Source organism: Cyprinus carpio, chromosome B3 (genome assembly GCF_018340385.1).
Source record: "Cyprinus carpio isolate SPL01 chromosome B3, ASM1834038v1, whole genome shotgun sequence".
Classification (NCBI taxonomy): domain Eukaryota; kingdom Metazoa; phylum Chordata; class Actinopteri; order Cypriniformes; family Cyprinidae; genus Cyprinus; species Cyprinus carpio.
Window position 1 is genome coordinate 9,294,140 of NC_056599.1, and position 25,538 is coordinate 9,319,677.

The window sequence follows — 25,538 nt, forward strand, 5'->3', positions numbered from 1 at the left end:
GTTCCATGCACTTGAAACGTTACCACATGCACACGCGTAAAAACGATGCCGCACACAATGACCATCAGCATGACGCCTGCGAATGCTGTCTAGCTAGGCAGCTCACTAGGGTTTGAGACACGACCCACCGCGCGCTCTGAAAGCGAAACGAAAAAAATGTGTAACATAAGGACACTAGCACGTGTTCCCGGTGCTGCTGCATCACAACAACAACAATAGCAGCGAAGACGATGAGGATGATGAGCACAGAGAGGATGAAGGTTATAATAACTCACACTCGCGGCAGCTGCAGGGGTGGCGCCCCCCGCCGCAGAAACACCCCGTCCACGAACACCCCGTTTTTGCCCAGACAGCGCAGATAAAACTCTCCCGAGCCCGTGTCCTCCGCGGCGGCGGTGAAGATCTCCAGATGCCGGCGGGAGATGAAGCTCGAGTGGCCCATGCTCACGTCCACCGAGCCCTGCGACGAGTTCCGACCCACCGTCACCGAGCGCTTCTTCATCACATACTCAAACTCGCGGCCCTCCAGGCGGGCCACCGCTGCCATCTTTATCTTTCCGCACACACGGGACGGGGCACGATAAATATGAATGGAAAATATGAAGGGGGTGAAACGTTAAACGTGCCCGACCGGAGACACCAGCATCAGCGGCGGCGACTCGACCCACCGCCGCGATTCACCGCACAGAGAAAGGGAAGAGGGCCTTAGCCAATCAAAGCGCGCTGGCGGTGGGGCCGCTGTGATTGACAGGCAGGTCAGCCAATCAGAGACGCGCAAGGGGGTGCAGTAATTCAATCGCAACCAATGAAATAAGGAAGATGGAAGACTTTGAAGACTTTGAAGGTCGGTTGCGCTGTGCCTCAACACGCATGTGTGTGGAGAGTTGGCAACACTGGACTGGAGATTTGTCATGGATGTGAAATGGCTTTATAATATTAATAAATACAGTGAATAATACATACAGTGAATATTTTTTATTAAACAAAAAAAACAACAACAACAACACTTTAACCTTTAAGACTTGCACTCTATTTGTTTTCTAACTTTCTTTCTTTTTTAAAAAAAGCCACTACTAGCTTTGATCTATTCTTTTTCTATTCTATTTCTTTTTATTTATTAGCTATATAATTATATAAAGACACAGACTTGTCATAACACTTGCATATCATTGCTCTTTTGTTGATTTTGATTGCTTCCATTTGTAAGTCACTTTGGAAAAGCATGACTAAATGTATTGTAATGACTATAAATTATTATTTATTATTATTATTATTATTATTCATGTTTTTCTTGTGTGTATTAAGTGCTTTTGGGAATTTGAATGTGCAGCGATCTTGCCATTAAAAGTACCTTTAGGCTACAACTGAATGTAATTAATTGCATACTATGTTTAAAATGTCGCCAAAAACAGAAGTTCATAATTCATAAATGTGATTTGATTTAATTAACCAAGGTTTTAACTCATCGTCCGTTTTTTTTATATTCTAATAGTTCACATTTTAACCCGACATGCATCTATCTTCATAAAAGCGTATCATAATGTATCTTTAGAAACAAGAAAGTGTATCTCTGAGTGAAGAAAACGGAGTAAGCATGGAGCAAAGTCCCACTGGAATCCACTCCGTGCTTTACGCCTCTCCACGTCTGCAGTCTCCGATTCCCCCATAATCCTCAGCGCCACCAGCGTGTGTTTTGGGTATGGAGGTCATGAAAACAAACGTGTTTATTCAAGCGTTCTGAGCGCGAAAGTGACCCTCTCCTGAAACAACACGTACTCTGTCGTTTAAACGTTAAGCAGAGGCCATTTCTTTAGACGCGTGAACGCGCACAGGGAGATGGGCGCAGAACATGTGCTCCTGCAGGGTGACGTCATCTCTTCCTGGTGTTTGTAAACAGTGCTGCTGGGTGTGTTCACACCCCATCACACCCGATAACAGCTCCTAGAAGAAGCACAGGCTGTTTGCCGAACAATAGAGAACACGATGGCTTTCACACTTGCTAAAAAGCACCATGCTTTTTTATTTTATTTATATATATATATATATATATATATATATATATATATATATTTTTTTTTTTTTTTTTTTAACCATGTTAGTAGCCTACCATAGTGATAGTATGGATGGGTTTTTAAATGTTCTTCTTAGACATGATACATTGCTACTATGCCATACAAAAGGCCTACCATATTTAACCCTAAAAATGGCAAGACCATAAAGAGACATCAGAAAATTTATTTATTGCTATGTTCCACCTTATTGGGACACAAATAATACAACTTCGATTTCTTCTTCTTCTTTTTTTTCTTTCTTTCTTTTTTTTTCAAAACATGACTTTTAATTTTGATTTTAATGTTTGTATCACACAGGATACGTTGCCAGTTGGGGGTATAAATTAACTGAAAACAGAACACGTATTTATCAATACTTGTTACAACATGGATGTAATTCCTGAACGCTTTCTGAATACAGAACTAAGGTTGGTCTCTTTTTGAAGAAGACACAAAGCAGATTATTTCTGAAGTGAAAGCATTTCAAAAAAAGAAAGTATAAAAAAGGTTATAGAAGCTAAAAGGAGCCGTATGTAGGATTGTGGCCTAAACTGGTACTGCAATCCCTATAAAAATACTGTAGAGCGGTGTATCCCCTCCCCCTACCCCCTGACTCGAGGTTGCCAGATGAGCTGCAGGATTCAGCAGAAACGTAGGCTGCTTCAATGAGCTTCCAATGGCAATTGACGAACAGACGTACACAGTAAGTTTTTTTTTCTGTTAATTATGTTTATGCTTAATGAGAGATATTTTGATAAGTAATTATGTATTTAAAAAATGTACTAATTGTCATTAGTTAAATATAATCGTAAAGATGTATGCTCGTATGTGACAGTATAATCGTAAAGATGTATGCTCGTATGTGAATTTACTTTCATTTATTTTCTACAACATTTCTTATCATTTGGCATATTAGGAAGCTTGAGAGGCTTTATCTACCTTTCCTCCAGAACCTCAGAGGCATCCATGGTGCGCTCATCATCTTCCAGTCTTTCCTCAATAGGCGACTGGTCCTCTCTGTAAATGGTGTAGCTGTTTTAGACCCAAATTGTTTCAAAATATGCAATGAAAATAAAAAAAGAAATAAAAGTGGTACTGACTACTGACCGATTTGAAAGTGTTTCAGATGATGCACATACAATACTGGAAAGTGACGGTGCAGTCAGGTGGTGCTTCTTCAAGTCTCTCTTACTGGGTGTTGAGGTGCTGGGGCCATAATAGCTGAAGAGATAAGCGTTTTTGATTTGATTTCTTTTTTTTGAACATATAAATACAATTACAATAAAAAAAAAAAAATCTGAGAAAAAAAAGGATAATAGTAAAACAAAACAAAAAACTATAAACAACAAAATAAAAAATTCCTTATTTTTCAATACGCAAAAAAAAATAAAAAATCGATTTACAAGTACTAAAGTTTTTGTCATAAGTAGGCTAACAAATAACCAAAACATTTGCCACAGCAATTATAACACCGGACAAATTCAATATCACCAATGGCTATCACAGGGTTGTTTTCAGTTCCATCAGAAAATATTGTTAGAGTAACTAAATTACATTAGCAATGGGTCAAGGTTCAGATTTCTGGCGGGCTGAGTTGGTGGATAGCCGGAGGACAGGAGGTGGTGCGTTAAAGCGGAGAGATTATAAACATAAACATCTTTAGAGATAGTTAGAATTAGGATAGATTTAGTGGAGGAAGAATTTTGCGGGAGTATCGGCCGACGGCCTGTATAGGTCCGGTATACGGTACACTTGCATATATTCTACATCATGGCAAACAACCAGGAAGATAGTTGTTGTAGTATGGATGAGTTGGATCAAGATGATGGGAGCTGGCAGATTAGGAGGATAAATAAAGCAAAGCGGACTAGAGGAATGAAAGAGAGTGAGGAGAAATGGAATGTTGTTGTGAGGTTTGAAGAGCCAGGAGTGAAGAGTTTGGATCCATTAAAATTGACGAAAATAATTAAGAATCAGGTTGGCGAGGTTAAATATGCACGAATTCTAAATGCATTCGACTTTTTATGTAATAGAAGTATTCAGGTAAAAATAGGGATAGAGACATCTAGAAGGTGTTTAGTAGAAAATGGGACACCTCAGGGTAGCGTTGTTAGTCCATTGCTGTTCAACATAATGATTAATGATGGTTTTTCTAATGTTCAGCCAGGAATTGGAAAGTCATTATTTGCAGATGATGGTAGTTTATGGAAAAGGGGGAAAAATGTGAAATATACTCTGAAGAAGGTACAGGAAGCTCTAACTCTAGTGGAAGATTGGGGAAGGAAATGGGGTTTTAGATTCTCTATTGAGAAGACTAAGTTTATGTTTTTTACTAGGAAGAAAATAGATGAAAGTTTAAAACTGGAGCTGTATGGTAGGAATTTGGAAAGGGTTGAAAGTTTAAAATTTCTTGGTGTGGTGTTTGACTCAAGACTTACATGGAGGGATCATGTATCAAGTATAGTAGACAAATGTGTAAGGGTAATGAATTTAATGAGGTGTCTTGCTGGAACAGAATGGGGAGCAGATATAGCTTCTTTGAAGCAAATTTATATATATTAAATTAGAGCAAGAATTGAATATGGGTGTTTGGTTTATGGATCTGCAGCTAAGTCAGTTTTAGCCAGATTAGATATAATTCAAACTAAGGCACTGAGAATATGTACAGGGGCTATGCGATCTTCTCCAGTGTGCTCCCTGCAGGTAGAAACAGGAGAAAACACAAACAATATGATAAAAAATAACAATCAAGACAACCATTGAAACAAATTTATCAATCAAATCAATTATCACACAGACAAAATAACAATTCAGACAAGCTGGGAAAGAGAGGTGGCAAGTCTTTCAAGTTTTGGATGGACAGGGGAGGCAGTGGCACAGGAAATGTCTATACATGACAAGAACTTTTGTCCAGGAGGACTGTGGCCATCAGTTCCTTTATGGCAATTGGAGGTCCCAAACACTGATTTAGAGATACTAGGGATTAAGTCAGATAATCCTGAGGCAAATTTAGTGTATGAATTCCAGTGTCATATAAGAGAAAGATATCAGGAACATATAATAATTTTTACTGATGGCTCAAAGGATCAAGAAACGGGTACTACAGGAGCAGCTTTTGTCGTTCAGAGGTGGAATGTCCAAAGTGACCATGGTGGATTTTTAACTGAAAGTAGGGTCATTAGGAACAGAACAATGTGCATTTAGAAATTGATGTCTTGCTGGAGAACTGCTAACTGTTGTTGACTTCAGTAATCAGCAAATGACAGAGCACAGGCAGTAGTGAGAAGGATGTTATATTAGGCAAAAGGATAATAAGGTTTATTGGACAAAACATGTTCAAGAATTCAGTTCGAACTGGGATGGATGATGAATTGTCTATATATAAGACAGTAGCCAGCGATAATGGATTACAAGAAAATTAGGTTTTAGATGATAATTAGCAAAGTTGGGAGGAAGGAAAGTAACTTCCTACATTAGGAGCCGAGGCAGTTTCAAATAATCCCAATACAAATTCTGAAAAGATTTCGGTATGACGGCCCAATGGCACTGTAGAACTAGGAACAATAGTATCTTTTTGATACTTCACACTTCTTGCATTTATCGACTACATCATTAGAAAGATACAGCAAGAAGCTGGCAGACTAATGAGCTTTAACACTAAGAATGGGGAGTGGAGGGCTGGTGAGGGAGGAGCCGGTTTAGGAAAAAACACAAAAATGAGGGAGCTGCAAGTCCATATTGATTGACAATATCATGGCGGATACTTGAGGATGAAAGACGTGGAAAAGGCTTATGACATGCTATGGGTAGAATTTTAGACGTGGAAAAGGCTTATGACATGCTATGGGTAGAAGGGATGACTCTAAAAAATAATTAAAATGCAGGCTGCTAGGTTAATTGGGGGCAATATGTTTAAACTGCGCTAATCGACTTTTTATGTAATAGAAGTATTCAGGTAAAAAAATAGTCTAGAGACATCTAGAAGGTGTTTGTTAGAAAATGGGACACCTCAGTTGGGTAGTGTGTTGTTAGTCCATTGCTGTTCAACATGATGATTAATGATGGTTTTTGCTAATGTTCAGCCAGGAATTGGAAAGTCATTATTGCAGATGATGGTAGTTTATGAAAATGGGGGAGAAAAATGTGAAATATACTCTGAAGAAGGTACAGGAAGCTCTAACTCTAGTGGAAGATTGGGGAAGGAAATGGGGTTGCTAGATTCTACTTCTATTGACAATGATCTTTTTTTAGGTTTTTTACTAGGAAAAGAAAATAATGATGAAAAGTTTAAAAATGGTGGAGCTGTATGGTAGGAATTTGGAAAGGGTTGAAAGTTTTAAATTTCTTGGGGTTACTGTGTTGTTTGACTCAAGACTTACATGGAGGGATCATGGTATCAAGTATAGTAGAGCAAATGTGTAAGGGTAATGAATTTAATGAGGTTTAAAAGTCATAAATAGGTTGATGTAGACATGATGAGGTAATAATTTTTAGCTTCTTTTGAAGCAAATGCTATTCTATATTAAATTAGGAGCGCCAATTGGAATATGGGAAGTTGTAAGGTTTAGTGGATCCAGCAGGCGCTACAGTCAGTTTTAGCTAGGATTATTCTATAATTCAAGTGCCGACTAACCAAGTCAACATACAAAAAATTTAATATAAAAGTAAAGATAATGCAGTATACTATTTATTAAAAATTGTATATAAAATAAATACTGTATAAAATATGTTGCACTTCAAATTGCTATAAAATCTAAGCCATACGTCTAACCAAGTTATGTTCCAAATTTGAAGTTGATATCACCAAAATTGTGGTTCCTGTGAGATTTTGTTTGGGCACTATACCAAAAATAACCACTGGGTATCACCCAAACTATATTGAATTCTTTTGATGCAGCTTTCTTTCACAAATCAATAATTTTCTGTCACAATATCACTTCTATTACAAAACAATCAAAAAATAAACAACCACTACCATAACACCCCAACAACAACAAGTCAAGATTACAAAAGTCATATAGTCACACAGTCTATATGTGTTTTATATCTTGATTTATACCCCTAAAATGGCAAAGTATCCCCTGAGATACAAACATTTAGAGACAATTTACAAAAAAATTGTAAGCATTTATTTCTTAAAATTTCAATGTAAACATAAGCTAATGCTACTCAAGAGCTATTTAAACAGGTAAGTCCCCTCCAACATGAAAAAAGTAAACTAAATAAAACAAAATATGATAGTAAGCAGATCATACCACCAAAGGCGGCCATGCAGATTTAAATGCTGCCCGTTAGCTAAACAAAGAATGTATGAACAAAGTCAATATATCTAAATATTCACAACAAACACCCTTTCAAAAATGAGACTTACACTTTCCCTGATTGGTTGAGTCAGTTTTTACTTACGGTGTGTTTAAAGCAAGCACATGACAGTAATGAGTCCAAAATTACATAATACATAAATTTCCGTATAATTAATAAAATAAAAAATCTATACCTTACCACATCAGTTTGTTAGGCTGCCTAAGGGGTTAACAGGCTATTCCACAAATTATCCCATTCTCCTTGCCATGGTATTGAGTTGTACTTTATTGTCCAGCCTTGATATGAATGAAAATTGGTCATTGGTCTCGCTATACACAACATCCACACTGACACCACCACAAAAAAAAACACTTATCAATCAAAAATAACTTCTACCTTACCCACCAGAGGGAGATGTTAAGCTGTTGTCACGTGTTTGAGTAGAGAGTATGACATTCTCACAAATAAAATCACTGTTCAAGCAAATGTTTATTATTTAAAATGTTTATTTGACTGTAATACAATTCTGAACCTCAATTACTCAATTTTTTAATTAAAAAAAAAAAAAATCATCAGGCATATGACGGATATAAACAGGTTGTACATCATTGAAAACAACAATAACAGCAGACACGGTTTATTATAAAGGGTAAAGTCTAAATTCTAATGCTACATTCATGTTAATTCATTCAGCAGACACTTTTATCTAATGGGACTTACAAATGAGGAACATACTGAGTGTCAAATTCATCTGTCTGGTGCCTTCTTTGTTATGTAAGTGGCAATTGATTATTGTAGGTGGTACATGTTTTAAACAATTCTCACTATAGGCCACCTAACTGAATACACATCCAAACAACAGGAAAATACTTTAATATTATTATTATTATTTTTATCCAGATGTGCAAATCTACACAAGGGTTTTGTGTAACCAAAGTCTGGTTATGGAAAGACCTTCATTAATTGACCCCAGACTGACTGACACACATATGATGCTCAAAAAATAGAGGCACGCTTGCTGCTTCTGGCTAAAATAAGAGTATATAACTTATGCTTCTCTCCTGATTCAGACGAGACAACTTCTTCACCGAAGGAAGCGTTATTATGAATTATGGACTTGTATTTTAGCCAGAAGCAACAGTTTGAAGTTGAAAATGTTTTAATGATGGATTTGTTTCTTACAAATCAAGTTTTTCTCTTCACCAGACATTAACTGATGGACTGGAGTGGTGTGGATTACTTGTGGATTATTGTGATGTTTTTATCAGCTGTTTGGACTCTCATTCTGACGGTACCCATTCACTGCAGAGGATCCATTGCTGAGCAAGTGATGTAATGCAACATTTCTCCAAATCTGTTCTGATGAAGCCTTTTCACTAATTGTCAGCTAATTTTCATTTTAGGGTGAACTATTCCTCAATCTAAGATTCTGTAAAAATGGGGAAATAACCTTCATGCAAACAAAAATATATAAAAGATTAATACAGTAAATGGACTGTGAGAAATGAGAGACATGCTCATTCTAGAGAGCATTTGATACAAAAAAAAAAATGGTATATTCCCTGTGAAAAAGATGGGTCATTAATATTGTTGGTACATTTACCCCAAATGTACCAACATTTGGTCTTGAGAGCATCTACATATTGGACAAGAAGGAATTGTTGGATTATGCCATCATATTAGTTTTCACATTAATTATATGGATCTTTCGAAATGCAATCCTTATTATGTGATGAAATATGACGTTTGGCTGGCCTCATCCTATTATTGCTGTCATTAACATCTCTTCTTCTGTATGGCTTCACTTTTTCTTCTCACACACACATAAATTGCTTTTTGTGCTTCATTGTGGTATTTTCTGCATCTACCGATGACCACCAGGATGCATGCTCATGGGTTATTGGAATAAAGAGCGGAGCGATCAATATTCACCACTCCAGAAAGCCAACAATTACACTGGAAAGCTCTTACAGAAACCATTTAGGAAACCGGTGTAATAACTCTGCTGGAGGACTGCGGCTAACAACAGCATCCCACTTATGCAGAATGGGATTTAAGCAGCTTTTACAAGAATTTATCAAATATAGTCCAACCCCTAAACTGTAGATAAACATCTGGGGGCAACATTCCAGGCATCATGAATCAGAATAATCAGAATGATGGGATTTTACTGCTCGTATACAGTGTTTATGAATATTCTTTTTTTTTTTCTTCCCGCAATTGCAAATGTATATTTCACAATTCTGATTTTTTTTCAGAGATGCCATATATTTTGCAATTCTGAGCTTACTGTATATCTCGCTTACTCAGAAAAGTCAGAATTGTGATATAAACTCAGAATTGCATAATTAAATACTGTATATACTGTAAATTTCAACACCATTATTAATACAAAATTTCAGGAAAGTCAGAACCTGGAGATATAAACTCAGAATTGAGAGAAAAAGTCAGAACTGTTAGATCAATCAAAAAGATGCTATTACCTTATTGTTTTTTTTTTTTTTTTTTTTTTTTTTAATCGAATGGAGGAAACAAGCTTACGTAGTTTTCCCAGTTATTAAATGGATTGTGCACCAAAAAAAAATGAAAATTACCCCATGATTTACTTACCCTCAAGTAGGCGCATATGACTTTCTTCTTTCAGACCAATATAACCAGTTTTTATTTGTTATTTATTATTATTATTATTTTTTTATATCCTGGCTCTTCCAGGATTTATAATGGTAGTTAATGAGGGTCGAGATTTTGAAACCCAAAAAAGTGCGTCCATCTATCATAAAATGTTCTACACACAGCTCTGGGGGTTAATAAAGGCCTTCTGAAGTGAACTGATGCATTTGTGTAGGAATAAGATCCATATTTAAAACTTTATAAAGCATAGCTTCCGCTAACTGTTGTATATGTGTTCACAAGAGAGTTACGTTCCAGTGGATGATGTAGGAGTAGCATAAGCTCGGTTGAGAATATGCTAGTCTTGCGAGAACCAAGTTTTGTTTACAGCAAACAAAACCAGCCTCCTCCCTTGGCTTATATTGAAATTTTCCAACATTTTCTTTACAAATCCTTGTTTTTACTTCTAATTCATGAGCAGTTTTGTTTTGCTCTCTCCTATGTGCTATCACATTCATCACTTCTCACCGGAGCTTGTGCTACGCTTATGTACTAGTCTCCCACTGAAGACACATTCTCCTTTTTGAAAGTGCATAACAGTTAGGGGAAGCTAGAGATTACAGTTTATAAAGTTTTAAAAAAAAAAATAATAAATTTGGGAGAACTATCCCTTTAAAGATGACTTGCACATTTTTCCATTCACTAGATGTTGCACAAGAGCACCGCTTACCAGACCAAATGAACATGCCTCTGCCACACCTCCACCCTCCATTGTCAAATATTTCAATAACACACGTCTTCATTAAGTTTGTCAGTTTATCTGCTGATAGTCGTTCTTCACATTCTTCCTTAATCCTATGAACAAATGGAGCATAATAAATTACAAACCATAAAAAGTTAAACACTGTAATGAATTCAGAATTAATAATTTCTCACCTGGTGGAAATTCTGACAGATGAATGTAGTCTGATGATAGTTTTTAGTATGAGGTAGGACTGTACATCTCTTTGTCAGTGTTCGCCAGCGGCTGAAAGCCAACTCCAGATTCACTTTTGTTTTGGAGTGAGCTTTATCTGCCCGAGCATTCAACTTTCTATACTTTAGTTTTTTGCCATTTCCGTAGCTGCTTCCCCACCTGGTCACTGCAGTTTTTTGAAGTCCCACCCTCACCTGCGCCATGTGTCGTCATTTGTTGAGGGCTCCCACTGGTACACCCACTGGCCAAAGATCGCAGCCCAGAAATGTCCCGAGCACAGCATTTGACCCGTTTGTTATGAACAACTTTATAAACACTAGATGTGGCACAGGAGCACCACATCTCAGATCAAAACTAGACTGGCTCTAGATATTATATTTATCAAGTTATTTATGCATTGAGGAGAAGTAAAGCCAGGTCCAAATCATACTGGAGCACTTTGGGTTCACCATCTTAGGCAAGTCAGATTCTTATCTGGCCGAGTGTTAATTCTGACAGCAAATTTTGATTTAGTTTTAGTCATAGTCTTTTGACTCAAATGCCATTTAGTTTAAGTCATATTTTAGTCTTCTGAATTGTTTGTAGACCAAACTGAGTTCTCTCTTGCGTCGTCAGATTTATCCATATGTCTGCTCTTCTCTTACTCCCACATATTGACATTTTTTAACATTTTATGCGACGTGCAGCGTGTATTTTAGCTTAGGTGACATTTTATTTACGCATTTTATGCCGAACAACGCAGATTCGTGTATTTTCCCAAATTGCTCCCTGACATTTTTTGTTGTTTTTATTCATTGACAAAGATTTTAATTTTATGTCAGTTTTTGAAATTCTCTTGTTGTCAGTGAAAAAAAATTTTTTTCAACAAATTTTGAACAAATCTGGCTTTTTTCCTTTCTTTGCGAAACACACTAATCTGGCTTTTTTCCTTTCTTTGCGAAAGGATTTTTTTTTTAATTTCCCCCCTGTGGAAGTTCAGAAGTTAGCAAATATCCAGAAAACAAAAAATATGTTCTAAGAACATTTTACTATCATCAGCATTATGTTATTAAAAACATTATAACATAATGTTACAGTTATATGAATGCAATGTGAATGTTACAAACAACATTAAGAAAATTTGTTCCATTTGATAATTTGGAAACTTTATGGGAACGTTACATTTAAATGTTCTCTGAAACACCTGAAACTAATAAATAGCAACATTTAAAAAACATTAGACAAACGTCCAACTAAAATGTTTCAGAAAAACATTCTATAAATCATGATTAAAGTGTTTCTGTGCTAATGTTTTGAGAACATTATTGAAGTCCAGCTAACTCTGAGCAGCGCTGTACATTCTGTATAATAATACTGCTGCCATTTCCAGTGTATTTCCTTTATTAATATTGATTTTATTTACTTCTATCCATTACATAATCTATCCCAACTGGTTTTGCTTCAGTATCCAAAATTTACATTGAACATCAAGTATTCATTGTACCAAACAGAAATGTCTTTAGATCTGAACACTGAAAAGCAATATAAATATCACCATTATCAACCAATGTCAACCATTATCTATTTATTCTGCAGTCAAAATGACTGATTGGGTGTTTACTGAGAAACGTGTAGCATTGGGCTGGTCCCATGATCTCAAAATACTGGACACCTTGACAAGGAAGCACCTCATGCAAAATCACAAAGAAAAAAATATTGTGCGTCATGCTCACAGGGTGGATCTCTCACGCTCAATGCTGATGTTTGCACTGGTGTTTCCAGCTCATCTGGTTTCCAGAAAGACATCTCTGACCAAAACAAAAGACTTTAGAAGACGACACCCCGATTGTCACTGAGCAAACAAAAACTTTGTTTTATAAATTAATCTTATACGTTACATTCACAATAACCACAGTATCATTTCATACAGGTGTTCACATTCAGCATCAACATTTTTCTGTTCTTAATGGTTATATTGGTTATAACAGGTTTTGTAAACCTGTAAATAAAGGTAAAAGACTGTGGAAAATGCAAGACATCGATCATAAATCAATAATTCACTTTCAGTACAGTGCAATAATCATAGTGTCTATGGTCAAGCTCAGCACTTGAGAGGTTCACCTGAGGTTTTCCAACGTTTTCCATAAAGTGCATGACAGGATCTTCCAAAAAGAGGCGCGAACTACACATGATACTCAAAAATAAGTCTTTCACGATCATGATGTGCTCAAAAAATGGACAAAAAAAAAATGAAGATCTAATTGAAGTAGCTGATTTTTTGGATGTCAAGCTGTCCAGTCCTTCGCTGTTAAAATTCATTAACAGGGTTTATCTTCTGGCACCCCACGTTCATTCTCATTCTTGAGAAGGCAATCACTGTTAAGAGTTTAATTTCCAAAGACAATGATGATCAAATGGTTGACTCCAGCAGGCCTTCAAGTGACACGTCATTCATCCATTCTGTTAGTCACTCAGTGATTCCCAAAGTCCTTTTGTTTTCCTGAAGTTAATTTATTCGACTTCTCCAGTCCATATTCCTCCTCCAGTCCATGATCACTTGGGCAGGAGTTCTCGGTATGGCACCGTTAGGTTCCCCAGGTACCAAAAGATCCAAAACACCAAGCTAAGGAAGATGATGATCGGTCCGGACAGGACAAACAAATCCCAAAAACTGATGGGTGCAAAAATGCCAATGAGGAAGAGAGCTAGTCCGGCTACGTCAAGCAGAACAGCCAAGAAGAGAAAGAGGAAGCAGCGTCCCACTCTTTCCTTGCAGTCCATCTTGGAGAAGCTCAGGTGAGGAGAGCCGACCGACGTATGGCAGGCTGATGAGCCTGAAGAGTGAATGACAGGAACGTTCTCTCCACAAGACTTTCATAAAGCAGCTCACCCACATTCTTACGCAGTGCATTTCTTTGACGGGAGGCATGCAACCACCAAAACAAGTTCAACTGCCTGCCGAACGCCTATTGGAATTGTCAAGACTTATTTTTTTGCATATTATTCCTCAGACTGTTCTCATCACCGTGACAGTGGATCTACTAGATAAACTAGAACAGATTCAGAGATTTCCACAGACAGAGAAAAGCCTTCGTCAAAGCACCGGCGCAGATGAAGCATTACAAGTTTTGCTGAGTTGTTTTCTCAGTTACGTAATTCTCAAACAACCAGTATGAGTCACAGAAACACACTGCACGTTTCAGGAAGTCTCACGAATTGAGGCATTATTCAATTTGAAAATTAAAGGTTAGGCATTAGATCAAATCACTAACCGTAAGCAATGCTGACTAAACAAACATCACTAATGAACCACACAGTCATATGGGTGAAATGTGGTTTAATAGTGTGTATCATTTATACAAACTGAAAACAGCTTTGACTTTACATGCATTTCATATTGCATTGGTTACAACGACAGCAACTACAGTATTGTGAGTGAAAGAGGGAGTGTTTTAGTCAGGATTTGTTTGGCATGTCAAGATTACATGTTTTATATTTACATACGTCATCCAATTTTTCATAGCATGTTTACGCAAGCATAGCTCGCTCACTACTGAAAAAAGAATATATAAATAAAAATATAGTTGATTATAGTTGAATTAATTCTTTGTGTAGCCACAATAATTAGCAGTAATTTAAGCAATTGATTTGATTGATTTCTTTCCACTAAAGCAATGTTGGATAAACCCATATGACCAAAAAGCAAACAAACAAAAAAACAGACAAAATATATTTCAAACACATGCTGTAAGCAGTCAAGCTCAATAATATTAAATATATCTATCTATATATCTATATCTATATATCTATATCTATATATATATATATATATATATATATATATAAATAAATTTAAAATGTATTTATATATACTTCATAAATATTTAAAAATGTATTTTGGAGACAAGAAAATACTGTAAAAATGATAACATTGTTACAATGTATTTTCTTGGATTTAAATATCTGAAGGGCAAAATCATTTTTTTTAAACCATAATTTAAAATAAAAATGTAAAATATACAAAAAAAGGCTTACAATATATTGGTAGAAAAGATATTTACATTAAATGAATTTTAAAACATTTTAGAAAACATTTTGACCTTTTTTGTATATTTTGAAATATATATATATATATATATATATATATATATATACAGCTTTCACTTGTGTACCAAGATGAACTAACAGATCGCATGAATAAACTATCAGTCCATTTGCTGTCGGACTGGTTTGGTCGCTGGTGACAACATTGAGTGTAACAAATGAAATGGCTTGACTCTGAAGGAGTTTGCATGAACACTCAGCTTTCACTTTGAAAGGGAAATGGATTCCTACAATGCATGAGGTGGTGCGTGAATTTACAAATGAGGATGTGCAAAAAACAAGGGCTGTACCTGAGTAGCTCTTTACAACAACACGGAATATCAATGATAACAAGAACACAACACAAGTGGACACAGTGACACACATTGAATGTCTATACATCAGACAATATTTTGGCCATTTTGAGATGATCAGCATTCAGCTGGTGAAACAACAGTTTTGTCGAAGCATTATACATTCTTCTAATGATTTCTGTGCAAGTAGTTCACTTCATTTCACCAGTTTGGTGTGCATAAAATGTATTACAGTGTTAAATCAGCCACCCTGCTTTACAGATATCAGGCCACTGAGAAACTTCAACCCCCATATAAACACAACAGACGGTTGTGTTTCACTATATTCAAGCAGTTTTACTATAGTACTATTTGAATTGTACGCAGTATCTCTAAATGTACTGCTGATGGCAAACGTCTGACGACTACTGAAGGTTCTTGGCTATTCAGTCATTGTTTTAGGACCTAGAAAAAAAGAAAGCAAGCTTCTTAAATTTTTATGAGAAGGACATATTTCCAATTTATGAATGAATAAGAGAGTGTGTTTTAATTCTTAAATCTATATGCACATCTATAATGGATATTAAAGGTCAAGGATGATGTAGTTTAAATGAAAAAAATAAAATAAAAATACTACAAAATGAATGCACGCAAGACTGTAATAAGAAGTAAGAAGTATGATCTTATCTAAATAATTTAAATTGTAGGTTTAGATCCGCAGCTAATCTTGGTAAACAATTACACACCAGTTAAAATAAAACACACGGATGTTTATTTATGAAAATGTCATGTGCATATCATGAAACTGTAAAGATCGAGTCACATACTCTGAGTTTATTCTGTTAAATTGAACTTTATTGTGCTGGTAATTTAGAGTTCATTGAACTCACCTCTTCTCACAGCAGAACATCAATGCTCTCTGGCTGATCAACTGGCTTCTCCTCCTGAGCTTTATCAGCATCTTTGGTCACGTCTGATTCTGATTCTTCATGCCCTTCCTTCTTCTCCTGAGACTCTTCGTTGCACTTGCTCACATCTGATTCAGAACCGTCTTCTGACCGGGTCTGGTCATCTGTCTCCTGAATCGGTTTGCATGACTCCTCGTCCTCGTAGCCTTGATTCTGGTAGCACATGAACTGATCATCAGCAGACTTTTCTTTGGATAGTTCATCACATTTGATCAAATCCGATTCAGGATCTTTGTGTCCTGGGAAATAGGTGGATTTTCCCCATGTTACGTTTCGAATGGTGGAAGCTTTGCTTCCTGTTTTCTCACCTGTGTAAAAATTATAGATGAGCTTCTATTTATAGATCAATATACACAAATACAAAAATAGTAATGGTTATTTAATCAGTATCTAATATTCAATTTATTATGTAATCTTGAAAGAATATAAAAATAATAATACAAATTAAATTTTTAAGCGTTTAATAATAAAAGTAAAAATAATATGGAATTCATGAACTTAAGGATAATACATTTAAAAAATGAAAGGTAGGCCTACTTCAGTGGGTTTTTATAACATCCTAATTTTAGGGTTTGACAGACGCCTCTGTTTATTATCAAGAACATGTTTGACTTAATAGGATTTTTGACTTGCAATATGGTTCTTTGTATTTTAAAAAGGTTCTTAATGTTAAATTCTTGGATTCCAAGTCGGTGTTTTAGCATCGGTTAAATAATAAAACGCCTCTCACCGGTGTTGTCCTTCAGGTGTGTTTTGGACAGTCTCTCCGTGAGTTTCCTCGCGAGCTTTTTGACGCTGTGCGCGGCACTCGATCTGCGCGCCAAACCTTCGTCCTTCACCCTGATGTTCCCCACGTACCACATGAGCCACAAGGCCAGGCTGGCGAACAAGACCAGCGCGCCGGTGTGGATGAGGAAATCCCCGTAAAACACGCCGTGCATCCGCACGTTACCGAATATCCCGACGAACAGCAGGACCACACCGAGGATGTCGAAGACGATCGCCATGACGAATAACGGCAGGCAGCTGCCGATGTACCTCAGCGCCGTCATCTTCAGAAGGAGGATGAGGATGCTGCAGCTCCCGTCGCTAGCGGAAGAACTGCCGAGCTCAGGTGAGACGCACCTGGCTCACAGGGAGGGAACGCCCTCGTGACGTCACGATGGCTGCAAGGCTGCTGACGGTGGGACTGCCATCAAATGGCCTTATATCGCATGTTTACGATTACTATATGTATGCAGTATATAGCGTGTACATCTCCATTCTGGCTCTTAATTTGCTGACAGAAGCGTGCTATAGGAAGCAATTTTGTAGTTGCTGAATTTTTGAGCTAGAGTGCTCAAACCTTTATACAAAGTGTTTGTTTACTTCAAAAGGCACCAATTAAAAGAGCCCGGTCTCGTGAAAATGCATATAAATAATAGGCTACGCCAAATAAAAACAACAACTTGTGGTATTGAAAACAAAAATTGACTTTTGCCTGTGTATAATACGCAGTTTTCGTGTACATATGATACACATCTACCCCACAACCCTAATCCTACCCATTGCGTAACATATAGGCCTACAAGTGTGTGTGTGCGCTTGTGTAAATTACACTACTAGGACAAACTTCCTTATTTATGCTTAATGAACACTCAACTCAATGCACTTGTGTAAAGAACATGTAGATAAGAACATGTAAGCCTAGATCTAAATGTTCTCTGTATGAATGTTCTCAGTCAGAGTCACAATGGTGTCAAACCAATCTGTTTAACCCTAGAGAGCAGACTTGGTGGATCCAGAAACTATAGGGCATATTTTACCCACACTTCCTTTGGCTTTGAGCTGCCAAAAAGCTCCTTATACACAACATGAAAGTTCTCAGTTCTATGTAAGGGGATGCTAAAATGTGTTACAACTTACCCCACCCTGTCATCTAGTGTTTAGCTAGCTGTATTAAAGTGAAAGTGAGTTAAAGTGACGGGACATACAGCCAAGTAAGGTGACCCATACTCAGAATTCGTGCTCTGCATTTAACCCATCCAAAGTGCACTCACACAGCAGTGAACACACACACACACACACACACACACACACACACACACACACACACACACCCGGAGCAGTGGGCAGCCATTTATGCTGCGGCACCTGGGACCAGTTGGGGGTACAGTGCCTTGCTCAAGGGCACCTCAGTCGTGGTATTGCCGGCCCGAGACTCGAACCCACAACCTTAGGGTTAGGAGTCAAACTCTCTAACCATTAGGCCACGACTTCCCCAAAGCATAATGGTTTGAAATTAGCAGTTTAAAAATGCATCAGTTTTCATCTGAGAATCTAAAATGTATTCTAATGTAAGTTATATGATTTTATCTGCAACAGTTTAAAATCTAAACAAAATATAGTTTTGGTCAAAACATTTACAATTTTACATCAAAATCTTTATTTATTTTTCCTTAATAAAGTCTAAATGTTCCTATTTACAGCCTTGACAATCATTCAAATGCTATCTGGGAGGAAGTGGGTAAATAATGAAATGAAGACTCCTAGCTTGAAAAGTGATTTCTGTTAAATAAAATATCTCCTTTTGAAGTGGACTTTGAGTGTTGTAACTTTGCAGATCTTTTCTATGCTCAAACAGCAACATTACAGACTAACTAAAGTTGAAAAAGTGAAAAAGCATAACAGGACCCCTTTAAATTAGTAACTTTCAAGCAGTTTTCTTTAGGTCAAGATGTTGAATTCGCAACTTGAACAAGAGTGAAAACTGTGTGGGCATAAGTTTCCCACCTTCATGGGAAACTCCCGACTGCACGGATTTGAATGATTTCGCCTGCAAAATTTCTCTGACCAATGGTAAATTTGGCTGCACTGAACTAGATATCAGGACCCAAAACATTTTATCTTACCACTAAGAGTTCTCCTAAATGGAAGTAAAAGTTTTTATCAAAGAGTTTTCTCTTAAAACCTATTCACAAAGCTGCTGAGACAAACTTTTACTGAGGAATAGACAGAAGTCTTAAGCTTAGAGTAAGGGGCGGGGTTAATCTTGTTGCTATGGATGATGTCAGCTTGCTTACTAACTATGCACACAGTGATTGGCTGATAGTCTCTGTCAGAGATTTATTCATAGAAATATTTTAGAGTAAAAATAAAGGTTTGAAAATAAAAATGCTGCCACAGTCAAATAAGGATTTTAAAATGCAGACTAAGTGTCACTAATTAAACAAGTATGTGTTCAGCTAATTGTCTGCCTCTTACATGTATGTTGCACATAAACAATTAGTGAATATGCACATAAACAGCCATTTAATTAACAGACCAGAAAAATCATGGCTGATAGTAAGACATGCAAACTGGACGCAAGAACAGCTGTTACTTCTTACCCAACTGGTTAATGAAAACAAGGATATAATCAAAGGAAAATTTGGAGTTGGGATAACCTCCAAAACCAAAGATGATACCCTTAAATAAGCTCACTATCGTCAGATGTTTCTAAAATGTTTACGTTCCAAGGCTAATTGCTGGTAACAGCCATTTTATGATAGTTTGTGGTTTGGTTTTAGTGACCTAGGAGTCCTCTTCACTACTTCTAACCTTTCAGAGATTTAGGAGCTAGTTTTAGAGCTAAAATGCTTTGTGAAATACTTAAATACATAAAAATGTAGGAGTCCTAAATTTAGGACTGACACGCCCATTATTTTCAAGATTTTCTCCTAAATCGGCGAGTTACGAGCTACTTTTAGCCTTAAGATGTTTTGTGAATACGGGCCCAGATGTCTCATATAGACTATGCTGCTGGTTTACACGCCAATAATAAAACATGATGTTGGATTCTGTTGTACATCCTAAAAATTTGCCTGTCAAATGAGGGCTCAAGTCATTCAAACGAGAGATCTGGGTCTGTGTACAAAAGCTGCATGCATCTTTCTCTTCTATTCATGTTTGCAGACTTTAGTTTCTAATCTCTGACACGTCCTGATTGGATGGTAGGCTATGATGAGGAAACGCAAATTCAAAATATTATTAAGCCTACTAAATAGCCTAACAAAGAATGTATAAAAATTGTTTTACATATTTCCAGCTTTAAAAAAGACAACACATTTCTCACAAAAAGAATTTGAGTCAATACTCAAACACAATTTTAATGTTCACATTATGCATAGTTTTGACCTCAGTTTGAAAGCTACACACAAAGCAGGCAGGCTAGTCGCCACGCTGGTTAGGACTCATAGCGAACCAGAAAACTTTGTAAACTACATTCTTACACTTCTGAAGAATGCATGGTTTCAGACCCAAGGGAAAAAGTCCATCCTTTAGTCTCTGTTTCTACTGCAGATGTGGAATTTATGAGATTTTTTGCCTATTTAGTCATCCAAAAACAAGTTATGTTTAATACATTTGTTCAGAATGATGAGTGATGCAATTTCTCCATTAAGGCAAGACACTAAAGGTGAATAGAATAAAAATATGTTTCCCCAGTTGATTAATCACAGTACATTAAGATGACTGTTCTGAATTATATATATATATATATATATATATATATATATATATATATATTATATATATATTTATTTTTTTTTTTTTTTTTTTTTTTTTTCCTGAAATGTTGTGTAAACACACACACACACCACAATCAGTTCACAAAGACGCAAATTGATAAAGTGTAATAACACAGACAATTAAATGTGTTTTGGTTGTTTCTCTTACCACTAATCCGAAACATTTTGGTATCATTTATATTATGTAGTTTTTTTTTTATTAATATTTTGCTTTATTTGCATTTATTATATTTTCAGTTTTTGTTTAAATGTTAAATTAAAAAAAATATATATTTTTGTTAAATGTTTAATTTATTTTTTAGTAGTTTTACTATATATTTTTAAATATTACAATTTATTTATTTATTGTTGGTAATCATAATGCTTCAATATTTCAGTTAGTTGCAAGGACAACATTTTTATTATTGTTTTTATTAATATTTTGAATTAGCTTTTATTTTTTATTTACAGTTTTCAGTTTAATTTTAGTAGAAATGTATGTAATTTTGTTGTGTTTATTTATTTAAAACATTACTATTTATGTTTACTATTATTTTATTTCAAATAACAAAAAATGTTTGTAATAGCTTTAATTAATGATAATTGCTATAATAACTCTAGTCTGAAAGTTAAGTTAAGGAAGCAAAATATCTCAAAATCACAAAATTGACCAGTGCATAATACAAATAATAATAATAATAATAATAATAAAATGTTTTGCCGGCAGTGTCTTGCCTTAAAAGGATAGTTCACCCCCCAAAAAATAAACTTTAGTCACTATGGAGGGTGAGTAAATGATGACAGAAATTTTATTTCTGGGTGTACTATCCTACTATTAAGAGAACTGAATTATCCTACTAGAGAACTATTAAGTTCTCCTCAGATGTTTATGTGAGGCTTGTAGTAACTGCAGAGGTGTTTAGTTGCACTCTGATGCCTCATTTGTCGTGTGATGGGCATCAAAACCACCCCCACCACCAGCACCATCAGCCCCACAGATAGCAGAGCGGGGCCCAGGATGTTGGTGGCCATCATGGAGAAGCCAGCGAAGTAAAGTCCGCTCAGCACCATCCCGCAGATCAGCACGCTGCCCCCGGACGTCATGAGGAGGATGGCCTGCCAGTAGTACTCGCAGTTTCCCGCAGCGGGCTGCAGAGTCCAGAAGGTGTCATTGTGAGCCAAGCTGAAGACTGTGTTCACGGAGCGAGGCGTGAGCTGCTCGCGGGAATATGAGCGCGGACAGTCACTGAGGGGCAGGTGCTCTGGGACTGATGGCATGTCTTTGGACGCCCCGCACCCCTGCGCCTCACACTGTCTCTGGTAAACAGCACTGTGACGCCTGGTTCGGCCAAGCCTGCGGGTAATAATGAAACTGAGATCTTCTGAATTTAAGCATTCAGTCTTACATTCACATAATAAACAATTTTAATAATTTTAATAATGCATTATTGCTAATGCTGCAGTGCATCTGAAAAAGTTTGAAAAAAGAAAGAAAAAAATTCAACCAAAAGCTACCAAATAAATAAATAAATAAATAAAATTGATATTTGAAATAAAAATGTAACTGGAGAAAAAAAAAAACATGTTTAATCTAGGCTAGCTGCCAAACTTAATAATAGTTATCTGAAATCAAGTAATATTATAGCACAAAATGTAACTATATAAAAAAAAAAAAAGGTTTATGATTGTAATACATTTCTTATTTAATCTTATGTTCACAAATTAAACATTTGATAATGCATTTATTTTAATGTATTTATATTAATCACAGCAGGCTTAGTTACCTATAAAACCATAAAAAGCATTTCTTGTTATTTAAAATAAAATAAACTAGACTAAAGAGCAGGGCTATTACAGTTAACTAAAACTAAATAAAAAGTTACTTGAAATAAAATAAATGTCAGTTAAAATAAAAAGGAAACATTTCACATTTTCAGTGTGTTAAACTCAATGTATAACTTTAAAACAAACAAACAAAACTATATATATATATATATATATATATATATATATATACATATATATATATATATACACACACACACACCACACACACACACACACACACACACACACACACACACACACACAAACCCTAAAAATAAATAAATAAATAAAAACAGACCACACAACAAAATGGCTAAAAATGTAAATGTAAATGCAACATATAAAAATAAAATATAAAACTGTTAAAGAAAGATAGTATAACAATACTAAAATAACACGTTTTGAAGGAAGGGTAATTTACTGCATTTTAATAAAGGTTTTTTATTTTGAATAATGTGCACTGACAATTAATGTGCACCCCACAACACATCAATTAATATGCAAATGGTTTTTCCTAACAAACCATAGTGTTTTTTGTGCTGTATTGTTGCTGTATTTTATTTAAAAAAAAAATGTCTTTGGTGCACGCACCAAAAATTTGCTGATGTTAAGATTGCTAGGCAGTTGTTAAGGTACTCTGGCTGGTTGCTATACAGTTGCTAGGATGTTTTGGGTGGTTTCTGTATTTTCTTCCTGTCTGTCACAAAGAGAGTCCCGCACCCTCGCTCTGTCATCATCTAGTTTTTAGATGTTGTCCAGTTCCTCCTCCATTGTGCATCTGGGTGATTTTTTCACCTGTTTTCTGGTCCAGCAGCTGCATCTGATCAGTTACTAAAGTAACAGCACAAACTCTCCTCAACAAGACCACAAATGTTTAGTGTAATATTTAAAACCGACATTAATAACAGCAATGCTTTTCTTGTCAAACATCACTAAAACATACCAAACAGAAGACTATAAACAATGTTAAAATTAATGTAATAAACAGCATAGAAGTTACCAGCAGTCACACTACATTACATGCACTGCTGTTTTTGAAAACCTCAGCAATGCTGTAGTAAAATAACTGTTGAGTTTATAGGCCATACAGGGCCACACCCTGATCAGCTACTGTACAGAAACATCCCAGACAGCCCACATGTGAATATTACACTGCAGTGAACGTCAGTTATGAGCCGAGAGTTAGACGAGTAATTTCTACATAATGCAAAGATTTAAAAAGATATATACGATATGCAGATCATTTCTGTACTTCAGTACATTGCTGCTCATTCATTATAAATAAATAAGGTTTAAAAGACACAGATTGGAAGGTCTTACCTGTCAGATGTGTGTGTGTGTGTGTGTGTGTGTGTAATCGTGAGGATCCTCTCGAGTCTGATATCTGTCAGATGAGCATCAGTCCTGTCAACTCCTCTGCTGTGAGATGATCCAAGACCTCGGAGGCGTGAGAGAGCGAGAGAGAGAGGGATAGAGAGAGAGAGAGACATACAGACAGAGAGAGAGAGAGAGAGAGAGAGAGAGAGAGAGTGTGAGTGGGGTAAAGTGCATTAGATGGACACTAAGTGGAATTCTCCCCCCTCCTCTCCTCTCATTTCCACACTCTCTCATCCTTTTCTATCTCCTCCTCTCTCTGACCATTCATTCTCCCTTTACCATTAAAATATAAAGAGAAGACAGGCAAATGATAGAAAGAGATAGATAGATAGATAGATAGATAGATAGATAGATAGATAGATAATAAACTTTATGTAATAAAGCCTTTAAAAGCAGCTTCTCAAAGCGCTGAACACAATATAATCAATACAAAAAAACAATACAAAATCAACAAGCAAATGCAAGTTTAAAACAATATGTCTTAAGTTGAACTTTAAAAACATCATAATTCTGAACTTCCCAAGTTCAAGAGGCAGAGAATTCCAAAGGACAGGAGCATAGAAAGAGAAAGCCTTATCTCCCATAGATCTTAGACGTGTTTGATGGATAACCAACAAGTATAATCGAGGCGGAGGTATACATCGGGACGCTGTCTTGAAAATCATTTACATATGCTGGCATAATATGCTCTGATATGTGACTCTTATGCAACAGTAATTCAGACTGGGACATTTATATGACCATTTTTTGTTCATAAAGTTATTAATGTGGTTGGAGAGGGAGCTGTAGGGCTTCTTAGCTATAGGTTCGCTGTTCTGATGGTCCAGCTACCCCTCAGTGAGTTTTTGGGATGCGTTTTCTTACTTTGTTTGGGAAAGTGGGATGGGGGTTGGGGGATAATGTTCTTTTTGTGTGAGTTGTTTTTTTATTTTTATAACATTAAGTGTTTTAAAAGGGCGGTATACTTGTATATTGTTTATTTTCTCCTAGTTTACCTTCGAAGGGCAGCGGCATCACTTTTACCAGCTGGAATGTGCGTGGCTTGGGTCATGTGATCAAGCGAGCTAAAGTATTTTCCCAGTTGAAATCTCTGTCCGCTGATGTATATGTACTTACAGGAGACCCATATTAGGCCCACTAGAGAGAAGATGCTTAAATGCAGCTGGGCTGGCCATATCTTTCAGTCCACATTCTCCAGCAAGGCCAGAGGAGTTGCAATCTTAATCCGCAAGACAGTTCCTTTTAGACATGTTTCCACTTTGAGTGATCCAAACGGTCGATATATTTTGGTAACTGGTTACATTTATTCATTTCATCTTACACTTCTTAATGTGTATAGACCGAATTTTGATGACCCTACTTTCTTTACTAAAATATTTAATTTATTGTCTGATTTTACTGATTCGCATGTTATTGTAGGTGGTGATTTTAACTGTGTGCTTGATAATGTTTTAGACAGGTCAGCCCAAATAAGCCAGTTGCCTTCTGCCTCCATAGTTCTGAATAGTCTAATGTCCTCCATGAATCTGGTTAGTATATGGAGA

The 25,538-nt window shown here is 36.3% G+C and overlaps 3 protein-coding genes across 4 annotated transcripts in view; all 3 read right to left on the reverse strand.

The window, feature by feature from the left end:
- LOC109051403 (forkhead box protein K2-like) overlaps positions 1-739 on the reverse strand; it is a 28,820-nt gene extending 28,081 nt beyond the window's left edge. Inside the window, exon 1 of the mRNA XM_042719552.1 lies at positions 276-739. Within this exon, the coding sequence (XP_042575486.1) occupies positions 276-547 (272 nt within the window). The 5' untranslated portion in view covers positions 548-739. The remainder of the gene's footprint in view (positions 1-275) is intronic.
- A 14,328-nt stretch (positions 740-15,067) lies between these two features.
- On the reverse strand, positions 15,068-17,439 carry LOC109070266. Its single transcript, XM_019086849.2, has 3 exons — positions 16,995-17,439; positions 16,187-16,572; positions 15,068-15,761 (listed from the first exon to the last, which is right to left on the reverse strand). Exons 1-2 carry the CDS (start codon positions 17,314-17,316, stop codon positions 16,193-16,195), a joined length of 702 nt encoding a protein of 233 aa, XP_018942394.1. The 5' UTR covers positions 17,317-17,439; the 3' UTR covers positions 15,068-15,761; positions 16,187-16,192.
- A 4,080-nt stretch (positions 17,440-21,519) lies between these two features.
- On the reverse strand, positions 21,520-24,117 carry LOC109070264 (phosphoinositide-interacting protein). 2 transcript variants are annotated; one of them, XM_042721461.1, is made up of 2 exons: positions 23,938-24,117; positions 21,520-22,144 (listed from the first exon to the last, which is right to left on the reverse strand). In XM_042721461.1, the coding sequence occupies exons 1-2, from the start codon at positions 24,105-24,107 to the stop codon at positions 21,670-21,672; spliced, it is 645 nt and encodes a 214-aa protein (XP_042577395.1). In that variant the 5' UTR covers positions 24,108-24,117; the 3' UTR covers positions 21,520-21,669. The 2 variants fall into 2 exon arrangements, with proteins under 2 accessions (XP_042577395.1, XP_018942392.1); XM_019086847.2 differs by lacking the exon at positions 23,938-24,117 and having other exon boundaries at positions 21,520-22,242.
- Between the last annotated feature and the right edge of the window lie 1,421 nt (positions 24,118-25,538).